Raw genomic sequence first — 15,117 nt, forward strand, 5'->3', positions numbered from 1 at the left:
CATTTGGTGTTATCTTAAATAATGCTGGCGTTTTCGCATTTTTGCTGTTAGGTATACATACATACATACATACATACATACATACATACATACATACATACATACATACATACATACATGTTACATACATACACATACACATTATATATATACATATAATATATATAATATATATCTATATATACATATATATGTATATGTATATATATATCTATATGTGTATATATATGTATATGTATATATACATGCATATAACATATATATATATATATATATATATATATATATAACTATATATATATATATATATATATATATATATATATATATATATATATATATTACACAGGTTATTTGATTACATACGAAACCTTTTGGTTCTAATGAACAAATACCAATTTCTTATCGTGTAGGTTCTTCATTATTCGTTCACTTATTAAATCACGGCATATACGAAATATATCAGACTGGTATACCACTATTAAGAATGGTACAAAACGCATCATTCGTTATTTTTAATCAGCATCCCATTAGAGGCTGATTCACATTATACCATCACGTCACCTACACGTCACGTCACGTCACCGTCCCGACATCAGCCGTGCCTTGTATTCACACTATCCATCACAATCCCGTTCAGTTCGTGCCCATCATTCAGCGACGCACAGATTTAGCGTTAAGAAACTTGCATAAGCACCGTCACGTCACGTCACGTCAAAATATTCTTTCCAAGAAAACGTGTCGTGACGCGACGGTGGATGCCGTGTGCTTGATGGTGACGTGACGTGATGGTGTGAACTAGTCCATTTGATTACGTCAGAAATTCTCACGTACTCTGACGTGACGTGATGTGTCGGTGACGTGATGTTATAATGTGAATCAGCCCCAAAACATAATCGTATTTTCACTTCATCTCCGTGACGAATTAATGTATAGGCCTATACAGTTTGCAATTTACTCCTCGGTATTTCGGAAAATCCAAGGTGGATATTTTCCGTTTCTTCTGACTGCCATACACAGCTTTTTCTGGGTACCTGGATCGCTCAATGACATTCAATACAATGTTCCTTCCTTTGCACCACAGATATTTAAAGATTAATGATTTTCCGGAAAAATATACAGGTTAGTTGAAGTACTTCAAAGAAACTTTGGAATTATGAGGGGTTTGAAATACGGTATAGTTTTTCTGCCGTAAGACTTAAGTGAACACTAGCATATAATAAAATTCTTATAATATTCTTTAACGAGTCCTACTGAACACAAGGCAATGTAAAAAAAAAAACAATATTATGAAAGAATATTATGAAAGAATAATATTATGAATATTACGAAAGAATACGAGATCACTGAATGGTAATAAAAACTGCACTGGAAGACTGGTATTAGCTACATTAAAAGGTACCGAATACCACTACATTACAAAAACTGTCTGAAACTGTAATCCCTCAATAATCTAATAAACCAACAACACAATAAATAAAAATATAAGAAATTGACATTAAATCGATCTCGCTTTCATCCGCCCCTAGCAATCGTCGACCACATTATTACGTACTTTCAAGTGCTAGGCAATGTAGAGAGAGAGAGAGAGAGAGAGAGAGAGAGAGAGAGAGAGAGAGAGAGAAGACCAGCACCTCTCTAAGGTCATGACCAAACTGGATGTCATCACAGGGAGATCAAGATCTGAAGCTGTTTGGATTTTCTCATAATGAACTTTAAAAGATGATGATGTGTATTCTTTGATAGAAAAATTACGTAAAGATATTGTTCAGGTTAGTTAGACTTTATTATTACACTTCTTTTTCTGTGGACATTCGTCATATCATGTTTGATATTTGCCAATGTCATGACCTTTTTTTTTTTTTTTTTTTGGGGGGGGGCGCGAAGAGACGGAATTAAATAATGACCCCTGTCCCTTAAAGAGTATAATTGCCACTGTCATGTGCTTTGGCCGGGGATGAAGAGACGGAATTAAGCAATGCCCCTCACCCTTGAATAGTATAATTGCCACAGGCATGTCCTTGTTTTTTGTGAAGTGAAGAAAAGGAACTAAGCTCTGTCCCCTGAAGAATATAAAATGTTATTGGACTTGAACCCACGACAACCAACGTCATACTTATCCTAATCGCTACGTCCGACCCTAACCATACGCAAAACCTACAGATAACAGCATCTCCGCTAGAAAACTTAGAAATCATAAACAATTCTAGTGATAACAGCATCTCCGCTAGAAAGCTCAGAAACCTTAAACAATTCTAGTGATAACAGCATCTCTGCTGCAAAACTTAGAAACCAAAATCAATTCTAGCGATAACAGCAACTCCGCTAGAAATCTTAGCAACCAGAATCAATTGGCAAGTGACAACAGGACCATCAAACGCCGTCACAATCCAACCTACTACTGCCCTTCACACTTCATTAGGGCAAAGACATCACACAAGCCTCTTCTCCTGCGACGGGAGAGCTTCTCCTCCTCCGACGGGAAAGCTTCTCCTCCTGCGCCGGGAAAGCTTCTCCTCCTGCGCCGGGAAAGCTTCTCCTCCTGCGCCGGGAAAGCTTCTCCTCCTGCACCGGGAAAGCTTCTCCTCCTCCGACGGGAAAGCTTCTCCTCCTGCGCCGGGAAAGCTTCTCCTCCTCCGACGGGAAAGCTTCTCCTCCGACGGGAAAGCTTTCTCCTCCTCCGACGGACAGATTCTGCGACGCCAATTCAAAAAAAATAAATAAAAAAGAGGCAGGAAACGAAAAAAACGAAAAAAAAACAACAACAGCACGAGCACAGCCGTCAAAACGGGAAGATGCACAGAGCGATACAATAACGTAAGAGGAAAGGCGATCCCCGAAGGAGTTGTGCGGTTGCCTACCCCAGACTCAGGTGTAGAGTCGCATTTTTCTCTGTTCTGTGATGGCGGGTAATAGATATCACTTTGTTAACCACGAGGGGTGTGAAATCCCCCCTTCCCCTTCTTCTTTCCCCATCCCCACCTTAGCGGTAAGCCCACAAACTCACATTCCCTCCTCCCCCTCCTGCCCATTAACAGATCCCTGCAAAATCCCCCGCCCCACCCTTAACAACCTTCCCCTACCCCCTCCCTCCCCCTCATTAACCGATCCCTGCAAAAGCCTCCCCCACCCTCCAACAACTTCCCCTACCCTCCCGCCCCATGCGCCTCTTGCCTTTACCACTCTACCTTAAAAAAATTCTATGCAGCCACAACAATGACATATATAGTAACATTCGACGTGTAGCAGCTGAACCAACAACAAATACAGCCATTAATAGATTTACTTTTCAATCAAGAGATAATTCGACCTAAGAACATGCCCGTGATAATACCCTTCCGTTAACAAATTAAAAATAAATAACGCGAAAAGTTATGTTCTTGTATAAAAGGAGGTTGTATGTAACAGTAATTTCTTATTAATTTAATTCAACTGTGCATTTATGCAACAAATATAACACGCCGACTTCACTGCAGAAACGAGGTAAAAGGTATATACACAAACACATAACCTCATATCTGTCTTTTCGCCCCTCCTCCCATCCCTTTCCTTTGAGGCACTCTTCCACTTCTGGGGAGGGGGGAGGGTGTCCGTCATCTCTAATCAATCCCCAAAATTACGTAATAAGAGCCGTTCTGGCACAAAGTCAGCTTGACCTAACAATATTTCTGAAGGACCATGAGATTAATTTTTTTTTTTTAAATACAACAGGAGTCCTATTTCCAAATTTACATTCCTGGTACTAAAAGCGAAGCAAGGAATATAATCTCTAAACAACCAAGCGAAACAGTTCGGTTAATTATCTCTGTCCACAGATTTGACAAGTTACCTAGACGCAAAATATTACTATCATGTGTCCAAACTCAAAATTACAGTGAGCCCTAAGTGGAAAATATACCAATAAATTAATTGTAATATGGGCATTACAAGACTTTAAATCCATTTTCAAACGTAACCTGCACAAGTTATAACTAAGATTCACCAAACCTTACCAGCATAATCAGTTTTTGTATCAAATGCCCATACGTGCCCGTAACTCCAATCGCTATACCACTTCCAGTTCAATATGAGCGACCCTTCAAATTGCCAAAAATACTAAAGCCAGCATCTTTCCCCTGCCTTTCTAATGCCCGGGGCATCGATACCCTGCCTCGCATACCACCACCACCCTTGGTGGAGACAACGCTGGCACTCGAAACATCATTAGTACATATCTTCGAGCTATTTCTAACACTCCTTTCCAAACCAAACGTTTTGGGCGCAGCGAACGTTCGCGCCCGGCCCTCTAATCAAGGCGCGCACGGTGGCTCTGTCGGGGAACCGAAATCTGCCAGGGAGTTATAACTAACCAAATGAGTATGATTACGAATATGATTACTGTCCTCGTAAGTCATAGATCATCCTCGAAGGCGCCATCTCAAATGTGTGTAGAGGAGGAGGAGGAGGAGGAGGTGGAGGAGGAAAGTGGAGAGAGATATAGAGGGGGTCGGTGCGCTCTAATCACAGGAAGATGGTGTGAACTTCATTAGCATAATAATTAAGGGAGTAATTTGAGTGTCAATATTGCCACAAGTCACGTGACGAGACGGATCCTACCTCGCAGTCCTATCTTGCCCTCGAGGAAGCGGGGAGGGCAGGACTGGAGGAGAGAGGAAGGAGAGGGACATAGGAAGAAGCAGGAAGCTCACTTGGAGGAGGAATGTTTGCAGGATGTGGTCTGTCCGACAAAAGTGTGGACTACTGAATGTGGATGTGACATTACACAGTGTTAGTATTAACCCTCTTGGCGATGATGATGATGATGATGATAATGACGAATCCTATTACTGCTAATGATAATACAGACCGCAGTGATGATGATGATGATGATGATGATGATAATGAGATACAGGAGGCTCTACAATGCATCAGTTATAGTATGAATGTAGTAATGAATAATGTCTTGCTTCATTATCACATTTTCTCCTTTGTGAGAAACGACTTGCTGGTGAGGACACAATAATAAATATATATCAACGAAAACATTTTTGAAAACTAAATATTAAAAACAGATTTCCAATTCTATACGCAGAAGATGTCCACACATTCGAAAGATGAAGATATATATGTATATATATATTGTATGTATATATTACACATTGTATCAGTTATAGATTACTGGGAGCAAGGTTCCTGAACATTTTCACACCCACTTTATGCGTCATCACACTACTGTACAACTTTTAGCTTCTTGAGAAAATTAATAATATGGTTTACCACAACACTTCTTGACAAACCATTCACTTTGACCTTCGTATGTCAAATAAAATGAGGCCTTCCACAAAAAGTAAAAACACATTTATACGTGTGATATTAATACAATATGTTAGACCTGTATCCCTTGGCACGGAGATTTGGAAATGATAGCTGGAGAGAGAGAGAGAGAGAGAGAGAGAGAGAGAGAGAGAGAGAGAGACATGAAACCTATAACCGTAACATTATTTCCCCTCTGAAGCAAGCTTTAAGAATCTCAAACACCTGCAAAAAAAAAAAAAAAAAACCCTAGTCTTCCACCGTCCCTATGGGACTGACTACCTTCAAAGTCATCGATACCACGGCGGTAAAGAGAAGCGCACATACCAGGGTCATGCCAAGCCATGGCTCCCGCAAAGGAAGCTTGATGAGTGGACGAACATCCCGCGTTGACCAATGGCAGCCTCGCTCTTTCCGCGGAGACGGAATCTCCCATCCCGAAGTTATCGGGAACGAGGCTTTTTTTTTTTTTATTATTTTTTGTGGTTCACGTTTTCATCCATCATTAGCTAATTCTGTTTGATATGCAGCAGGTAATAACTAAGCGTAGCTCGGGCCTGCACGAGGAGACTTTATGACCCACGTAACAGCGCAGGTACAGGAGCCAGGTCTTGTAACGCAGGACGTTCAGGTATCCAGGAATTCGAGACCAGACCTGAGCAATTTTAGGGACGACACAACGTCCCGACGGCATTTTCCCGAGATGTAACCCAGTACCGGGATCTTTCCCCGAAAAAAAGAGGGACGCCATATCTTAAAAACTGACCATAGAACTTTCTTGAAAATAATCTCATTATGTTTACAACACACAAATAACTCCAAAGTTATTATTATGACCTAACCTGACCTAACCTAACCTAACCTAACCTAACCCAACCTAACCTAACCTAATCTACCTAACCCAACCTAACCTACCTAACCTAACCCAACCTAACCTAACCAAACCTACCTAACCTAACCTACCAATCCTACCTAACCTAACCTAACCTGACCCAACTAACCTACCTAACTTAACCTAACCTAGAGGCATGGCAAAAAAAACCAGTGCTGGTGCAATACTACCATACATCTCAAGAATTTGCGTCCTGACGGCGGCGGCGGTGAGAAATGATATCGACCCAGATTTCGGGTGGGGGGGGACATAGTTCGAAAGCACGGACAATTGATTTGCTCAGTCTGCCATGGCAAACATCATTCGCACACATCCGTGCGTGCACAATCGCAGACACATTACATCATCATTTACCTGTCTCAGTGAAAAACATTCATGCATACATACTTTTATTGAATTGAATATAGAACGTAGGCCTAAGGCCAAGCACTGGGACCGATGAGGTCATTCGGCGCTACAATGGAAATTGACAGCAAAAGGTATGAAAGGTGTAACAGGAGGAAAACCTCAAAGCAATTGCACCATGAATCAATTGTTAGGAGAGGGTTGAGGAAAGTAAGATGGAAGAAAGAGAATATGAGAGTAGGTGCATCATCATCATCATCATCATCATCATCATCATAAAAGCCTCAGAAATTTACAAAACCATTATTTTAACGTCACAGATTTAATCCATCATTACAATGACGTCCAGGAAACCGAGAATTTTTTTTTTTCTTTTGTCATTCCACACATTCCAAAACATATGGTCAGCAGGATGGATGGCATATGGCTTCCTATGTGATCCAACTGCCACACGAAATCTTTTGTCAACCAGAATACAAGACGTACCGAATCCTGAGTTTGCTTCAAAAGAGTTTTATTTCATTTCGGTGATTTTTTTTCTTAGGGGTTTACGTGTTTATAGAAGACTATGAAACGGTAAATGCACCATTTTTTTATGTAAATGTAACTGGAAATTTAAGTACATATTTATATATATATATATATATATATATATATATATATATATATATATATATATATATATATATATATATATATATGTTATATATACATATACTGTATATACATATATAAATCTGTGTGCACCAATACCCAACTCTCCTCTCTCGTAAATATAATAATAATAATAATAATAATAATAATAATAATAATAATAATAATAATAATAATAATAATAATAATAATCGACCCTCTCATTAAAAAATCTCCCCGACTGACACAGTCCTCCTTTCCAGGTATGGTTCCAGAACAAGCGGAGTAAGGAACGCCGCATGAAACAGCTCACTTCGATGGGCATGCGCGCGCACCTCTTCGGCAACCCGAGGAAGATCAGGGGCATGCGCATGTCCCCGAGCATGGAGGACGGATACCCGTACTACGGAGACGCTTTCGCCTACGGGCCCCAGGGCTTCCACGATTTCTTCCCGGGCCAGGGGCCTCCCCCTCCCCCAGGCATGACCTTCCCTCATGGTAAGTCGGTGGTCGGGTCACGCTTCAAGATCGCGCGACCGATCTGAGAGATACTCGCCCAGATTAACTGATTACGACAGAATGAGCGTCTCTTGGTAATATATGTTACGTTAATTCTAAAGAAAAAACAACTAAGTAACAGAAGTTACGTTGAGTGAAAAGGGAAACAATTGCATAACAGAAGTTACTTTAATTCAAAAGGAAAACAATTAGGTAACAGAAGTTACGTTAGTTCAAAAGGAAAACAATTGAGTAACAGAAGTTACGTTGATTGAAAAGGAAAACAACTGAGTGACAGAAGTTACTTTATTTCAAAAGGAAAACTATTAAGTAACATAAGTTACGTCAGTTCAAAAGGAAAACAACTGAATAACAGAGGTTACGTTAATTAACAAGAAAAACAACTAAATAACAGAAGTTACGTTGATTAAAAAGGAAAACTACTGATTGACTTAAGTTACGTCAGTACAAAAGGAAAACGATTGAGTAACAGAAGTTGCGAAAATTCAAAAGGAAACAACTGAATAACAGAAGTTACGTAAAAAAAACTGAATAACAGAAGTTACGTAAAAAAAACTGAATAACAGAAGTTACGTTAATTCCAAAGGAAAACAATTGAATAACAGAAGTCACGTTCATTCAAAAGGAAAACATTTGAACTGCTAATGAATTAAGTTACAATCAAAAGTAATTCTTTGGGTTCAGTCACAGAGTGGCATATCACCTTTTTCAATATAAAATCTATCTTTCTTCAAATGACAGGCTTTCCGGAGATTTTGCTGCGTTTTTAGAAGGCGCAAAGTGTAGCATATTTACTAGAACTGGTTCGAATATTCTTGGAAAAAACGAAGGCAGGATTTATTAAAGGCCGGGAGTGACATAACACGGGATACTGGATCTAGCTTGCAAATACATGTATCTTCCTAATTCTGACAGACTATACCACTTATATACCAGAAATTTTCCTACACATCTACTGTAGTTTCCTAAGGCAAATTAATACCGCAAGAAAACCACTGAATCCCTTTTTAATAACGACATTAAGTTAGTCACAGAGATACAAGTTCAGGTTTGATCTAAAGAAGACGTCCTTTTCGCCAGCGCAGATCCAGAAAATTTGTGACGCCAGTTTGTATTATCAAATCGTGTTTAAACTTGTGCAGCAAGGGTAGGGGTTATTCCCGATATGACCAATTATATCTAAGCACAAACCGATTTATTCCGATTTTTTCCGATCATAATCCGGACAAAATATTAAGGAAGAAAAACTCAACATCAACAAAATTAACATTAAAATGCACAACATCAATGGATTTCTGTAGCGAGCCTAAACGTACTCTAAAACTGTAACGTCTGACAAATAAATCAATCGCTTCTTAATGCAGAATGTGCTCACTCAGCGATTTATTCATTCATTTATCCATTCATTTATTAATTTATTGACTAATTAATCTGTTAACTTACTCATTTATTCATTATGCAACATAGATACCATTCTCTGTTCCTCGTCTTTTCCTAACGGAAAATCAATTGAACGACCCTTTGAACTTGTTCTTTTCTGCCACTAAAAACGATAAGCCATAACAATTATCCTCCTTAATGACACCCTCCGCCTTTTGCAGGTCTACCTCCTGCCATGGAACAGCCACTACCGCCGGGCGGGCCCATGAGCGACTTCCCGGGCCTGGGCGGGCTGGGGGCGCCGCCCGTCAGCGAGTCGGGCCACTTCATGAGCCAACCACCCGACATGCTCTCCTTGTCCCAGAGATCGTCTCCCGAGGGCATGATCATGGCTCATGGCGGTCAGTACCTGGAGGCATAAAGAAGGGGCAAGGTAGTCCCAGGATAATAGCATGATAAACACTCCTTTCTTCTTTTTCCTTTTCTTCGATAAACACTCATTTCTTCTTTTCCTCTTCTTCTCCTCTTTTTCCTCTTCGCCCTTCCTTTTATTTATTTTTTTTTTCTTCTGTGACACCCTGCGCATTTGCATTGTCGCTTGCATGACTTCCGTAACGTCATATTCGCTTATAGAATAGAATATATTGAATTTAGGCCGACGGCCATCCAAGTACTGGGACCTATGAGGTCATTCAGCGCTGAAAGGAAAACTGACAGTAAGACAAGGTTTGAAAGGTGTAACAGCAGGAAAACCTCGCAGCTGCAATGTGAAAACTGCTGGTAGAGGGTGGAAAGTCAGATGGATAAAAGAGGATATGAACGGAGGTACGGTAAAAGGAATGAAAGAGGCTGCAGCTAGGGGTCGACGGGACGCTGCAAAGACCCTAAAGTAATGCCTACTGTGCAACACGTGAGGTGCACTGCCCGCACTGTGAGGTATTCGCTAACAGATCATTAAAACTGAAATCTACGACGTTTGTCTAATTCTTCGTTAGAGCCAACTGAAAAAACTTGCTATTGCATTGCAATGATTTGTGCTACAGGTTTCTTTATGAAGGCTCGTATTTTTTCAGGACATAAAACTGATCTCTCGAGAAGAACAACCGGTACAATACATTTGCATTTGTTGCTTGACACTAATTTATGAAGCTACTTTTCCTTATCAGAGCTCATTTCTTTTTCTCGTCAGGAAAGAGCGATACATTTCCATTTTTTGCATGACAGTCATTTATGAGTTACTACCACTCTCTGACGCCGTCCTCTGTTTACGAGAGTTATTGCGGCATTCACTGGCATTTTTCTTTCCCAATTAATTATCTAAATATATACAATTCTTCCGTTCTTCATCGTCGCATGGTTTCCTCCCTCTCATGCCCGTCATCTATTTGATTTTTTTATCATCTGTCTTTCCATTACTTACAGCATGTTTCATTTATCTTATCATACGTTTCTTATTTCTTGTTCAGGCTTTTTTTTTCCTTGTGCAAACCCATGTGTCTGAAATACTGCTCAGTTTACTACGTATGTTTCAACTGATTTTTCAATCATTTGTTTTTAGTCTTTTCTCAAATGGCTCCATGTCTAAGATATTAAACTGTGTACTGTATATGGTCTCCCAGTATTCCTTTTAAAGTGTTTTCTAAAATGGCCCCAAGCCCAAGATATTTCAAGGTTTACTGCATATTTCTCAACTGGTTTCCAAGTGCATATTTTAAGTCTTGTAAAATGGCTCCAAGCCTCAGATATTTCATTGTGTACTGCATATGTTCCATCAGGTTTCCCGGTAATTCTTCTTTTATTCCCTTCTTAAATGAATCCGTGTCTATGAAATTTTATTATGTACTAGAATGTCTTCCAACTGGTTTCCTAGTGTTTCTTTCTTCTTTATTTTTTTTTCTATGACTGTTACTTATTTCGTTTTACAACACGAAGCGTTTCATCCGATTTCGTGTTATTTCTCTCCCCGCTGTTGTGTTAAACCTTGGCCCTATATCCGAGACCTTGGCACAGTTTGCTAAAGGCTATATGCTTCGCCGTGTACAAAGTATGTTTCATATTCTACATCTTTATTTCTCGTGTACTGAAATTTAAGACTTGTCGCTCTGAGAAGTGTCGTGAGCGGCGCTCTTCTTTACAACAAGATGTGAGAAAACGTGCTACTCTGTAGATCTTGCTCCACAGCATAACACCAAGTCTAAAATGTCGCTTCTTCATTCCTTATGAGAATTTTCATCCGTCAGTAGTTTTCTGTGATAATTTCTCTCTTTCCAATTTGAAAGCTGACATTTTAAGTGAAAATATCATCAGGCTGAACTATCTGCTAGTTGAAAAATAAAGTAAACCAGTCTAATATATTGTGAAGTTTAAAAAGTTATTCATATCTTTAAGAATTTGCTCTAGATTAATTATCATCACAATGAACACCCAAAACGTAGTGTCAAGACTTAAATACACTATACAGTGGCAAGACGGGGGGAGGAATTCGACAGTAAAGTTTGCTCCTACTATTGCAGTAGCTAATTAAGTTGCTTGTCACGATAAAACATCGGAACTGTACTAAAAGAAAAACATTTTTTCAAATTCTATTACAAGGATAACCCCATGCTCTCTCTCTCTCTCTCTCTCTCTCTCTCTCTCTCTCTCTCTCTCTCTCTCTCGCTCTCTCTTTTTTCAGAATATATGACTTGAAAACTTCTCTCTCTCTTTTCATTATTCTAAATAATATAACTTGAACAAATCTCATCCCCCCCCTTCTCTCTCTCTCTCTCTCTCTCTCTCTCTCTCTCTCTCTCTCTCTCTCTCTCTCTCTCTCTCTCTCTCTCTCTCTCTCATTTTTCAAAATATATGACTTGAAAACTTCTCTCTCTTTTCGTCCTTTTAAAAAATATAACTTGAACAAATCTCATCCTCTCTCTCTCTCTCTCTCTCTCTCTCTCTCTCTCTCTCTCTCTCTCTCTCTCTCTCTCTCTCTCTCTCTGCGGTAGCTTCGCAGACTCACTCACTCACACAAACACACATACACAACTCACGCTGCATTACCCAAAGTTGCAAACACACTCAGCGACGACATCTTCCTCGGAGTTCTCATATCCGCTCTCCGGTTACAACGGCTTAACATCCCTCACGCGCACTTGTACTTCACATCTCGGAACACTTTCCCATTACCGAAATTAGCATCCTCATGCCCATAAGCCCTTCATTGAAGAGGGCGATAAACATACGCTGAAGGGAATGAACCTCGGGACGAAGAAGGCATCCAACACCGGCCCCCTCCCCACCCCCGACACTTTCCTTTTTTTTGTGACAACTACCTCAAGACGTGAAGCAATGTATTTCTCATTGGGATGGCGAATTTTAGCAGTGTTGTGGTCATAGTGCATTCACAGTTATACAAGCGCGCAAGCACGATTGCACATTATATATATATATATATATATATATATATATATATATATATATATATATATATATATATATATATATATATATATATATATACATGTGTGTGTAATCATGGTTTACGCCCAAAAATTGTACATTCATATTACATTTCAGTAACTGTCCCACCTGTAACAATCATTCAAACATCCACCTCAACACAAACATTATATCTGTAAGTCATACACAATGTCTTAATCTACAGCGTACAGTGTACAGTAACTTTAGATACTTAGACTGACAAGTTTTGAAATGAAGATATTACTCCAAATTTTCCATTTAAATGTGTTGAGAAGCTTCATTGTTTTTAGAGAACAGGAAGTTAGTGCTTCCTAAGAAAAATATGTACCTACCAAAGAAACACTTCAACATTTTTCGTTTAAATGCACTGAAATCAATCAATCAACCAATCATTCATTTCCTGTGGCACATTCTGTCCTGGGCTAACTCCTAAAGATCTCCCCAACACTCATCTCCTGCTTCCCGCCTCATTGTCCTCAACCTCGTCTCCTTTGGCCTACCTCTACCTCTTCTACCAAGGGCAGCCCACCCTGGTGTATCCCGTACTATTCCCTGTCTTCTATACACATGGTCTAGCCACTTCCACCATGAGAACCTAACGTACTCATCGACCGGTTGCACCACCGTTAATTCTCTTACAAATGTCATTTGATATCCTATCCCTCCAATTAATTCCTAATATTCTTCTGAGCGCCTTATTTTCATATGCCAAGAATGCACTGAAAAGTTTCATTTATTTCTAAGGACAGGAAGTGAATGCTTTCTATGAAGGAGATTTCCTTACGAGGAAAAAAACTTATGAGTTTTAGGATCTGACTTCGAAATGTGTGAATTGCTTTTGTTATCGTACATAATTATTAAAAAGCTTCTTTGCTCTTTTATCTCACGAAATGTGTAAATCACTTTTGTTATCGTACATATACAATAATTATTAAAAAGCTCCTCTGCTCTTCTTTGCCCTTTTATCTCACGTGACTCTTTGTCTCTCCCTTTCCAGGCCAGAGCGGCAATTTCGACCACCAGGTAAATGAGGGCCTGGTGTGGTGACATGAAGCTGACCTCTGATGACGTCAGAGATCGCGAGACCTGCTCTCCTGTGACGTCACCAGAGGCGTCTTACCGTGTTACCTGCCACCACCGAGGAGTCCTACGACGCCGGGCGTCTCCGTCTCCGTCTCCCCGCCTCCGCCCCCGGGCTCCTAAAAGAGGGGGGGAGGGAGAACAGCAGCAGCAGCAGCTGTCCGGGACACCACCACCACCACACCCCCTTCCCCTCCCCTCCCGGGTGGGGGGAAACAGGGGGGAAATTCAAAATCGTCAGTTTTTCCTCCTCTGATCTGACGACGTTACGGAAAACGATGTTCCAGGATATTCCAGGATGTTCCAGCTGGCAAATGTAATAACGGAGAACCTGCCTCTCTCATGTTCGTCTCTTTTATAGAGATAGAGCAAGCAAGGCAATATCCAATTATTTTACCCGTTCCGAAGAAAAGAACGAGCGAAAACGTATGACGAAAGAACTTTCAAAAATGATTTTTACAGACGGAAAAAACAAAAAACAAACAAAGCAGTGACATAACCTCGGTTCGTTCGAATTCTGAAAATTATCCAGTGATAAATTGAAAACTGCGCCTACGGACACGATTCGCTGCTGTGATGATTTTATAACATGACTATTGATAAAATATCAATCACTTCTCCCTGCTTTCAACGGTGACGTCTTCTCAAACGCCTCTGAACCTGACATAATTGTTTTATTATCATTATTTTTTTTTTTTTTGGCCTCGAATGTATGGCATCACAGACCTCTCTCCAACCGGCATCGTGTGATATACCTAGAGGTAGTGTCTGATTGTTCATAAAGTAACGAGATGACGATGTCTTGGAGTACCAGAAAATAACCAGAACATAAGAAAATCTCTCTGGAATAATCGAAGGCGCCGAGACCAAAAGAACGCGCTCAAACGTAGTTGCTGGATCAAAAAACGTTCCGTGAACTCTTGTGAAGGAAAAGAAGGGGAAACTTTATCTGCAAAACGTTTGAAACGTCGGGAGATGAAACGTTCACACACACACACAAAAAAAAAAACGTTCGAAATGAGAGTGGACATTCTGAAGATGCAGACGAAGGGGCAAGCAGGCAGAAACGAAGTGAAAGAGAAAGGGTGGAATGGAAGACGGGAGGATACGAAAGGGAAAACGTGATAATAAAATCGGAGCCACGTGATACCTGAAGACAGCACAAGGGATGTAAACGAGAAAAGAAAAAAAAAAGTGAAAATAAAAATTGAGAATTTTTTTCGAGTTCGAGAAAGAGAAAGAGAGAGAGAGAGATAGAGAGATAGAGAGAGAGAGAGAGAGAGAAAGAGCGAGAGAGCTTGCGAGCGATCCGAGGTTTATCGCATCGTTCTCCTGTACATCATAAAAGTGGCTGTAAATGTTTTAATGAGTGTTGGGAGAGGATGAAACTGGGTGCCCTGAAGTGATTTGTGTTTTATACGGGGAGGGGAGGGGGAAGGGTAAGGGATGGAGGGAGGGAGCCGAGAAGAAAGAGGTGAGGGAGGGGTGGTGGAGAGAGAGAGAGAGAGAAGGGGAGA

General features: G+C 40.2%; 1 protein-coding gene across 4 annotated transcripts in view; it reads left to right on the plus strand.

Moving 5' to 3' along the window:
• The window catches only part of LOC136849845 (LIM/homeobox protein Lhx1-like), a 325,756-nt gene extending 310,949 nt beyond the window's left edge, over positions 1 to 14,807 (plus strand). The window contains exons 6-8 of one of the 4 annotated variants that reach the window (XM_067123306.1): positions 7,426 to 7,660; positions 9,283 to 9,462; positions 13,518 to 14,807. In XM_067123306.1, the coding sequence (XP_066979407.1) occupies positions 7,426 to 7,660; positions 9,283 to 9,462; positions 13,518 to 13,567 (465 nt within the window). In that variant the 3' untranslated portion in view covers positions 13,568 to 14,807. Of the gene's footprint in view, positions 1 to 7,425; positions 7,661 to 9,282; positions 9,495 to 13,517 lie in introns of all 4 variants that reach the window. The other 3 variants (XM_067123307.1, XM_067123308.1, XM_067123305.1) reach the window with 3 other exon arrangements.
• Positions 14,808 to 15,117: the final 310 nt, after the last annotated feature.

This window comes from Macrobrachium rosenbergii, chromosome 21, assembly GCF_040412425.1.
Source record: "Macrobrachium rosenbergii isolate ZJJX-2024 chromosome 21, ASM4041242v1, whole genome shotgun sequence".
Classification (NCBI taxonomy): Eukaryota; Metazoa; Arthropoda; class Malacostraca; order Decapoda; family Palaemonidae; genus Macrobrachium; species Macrobrachium rosenbergii.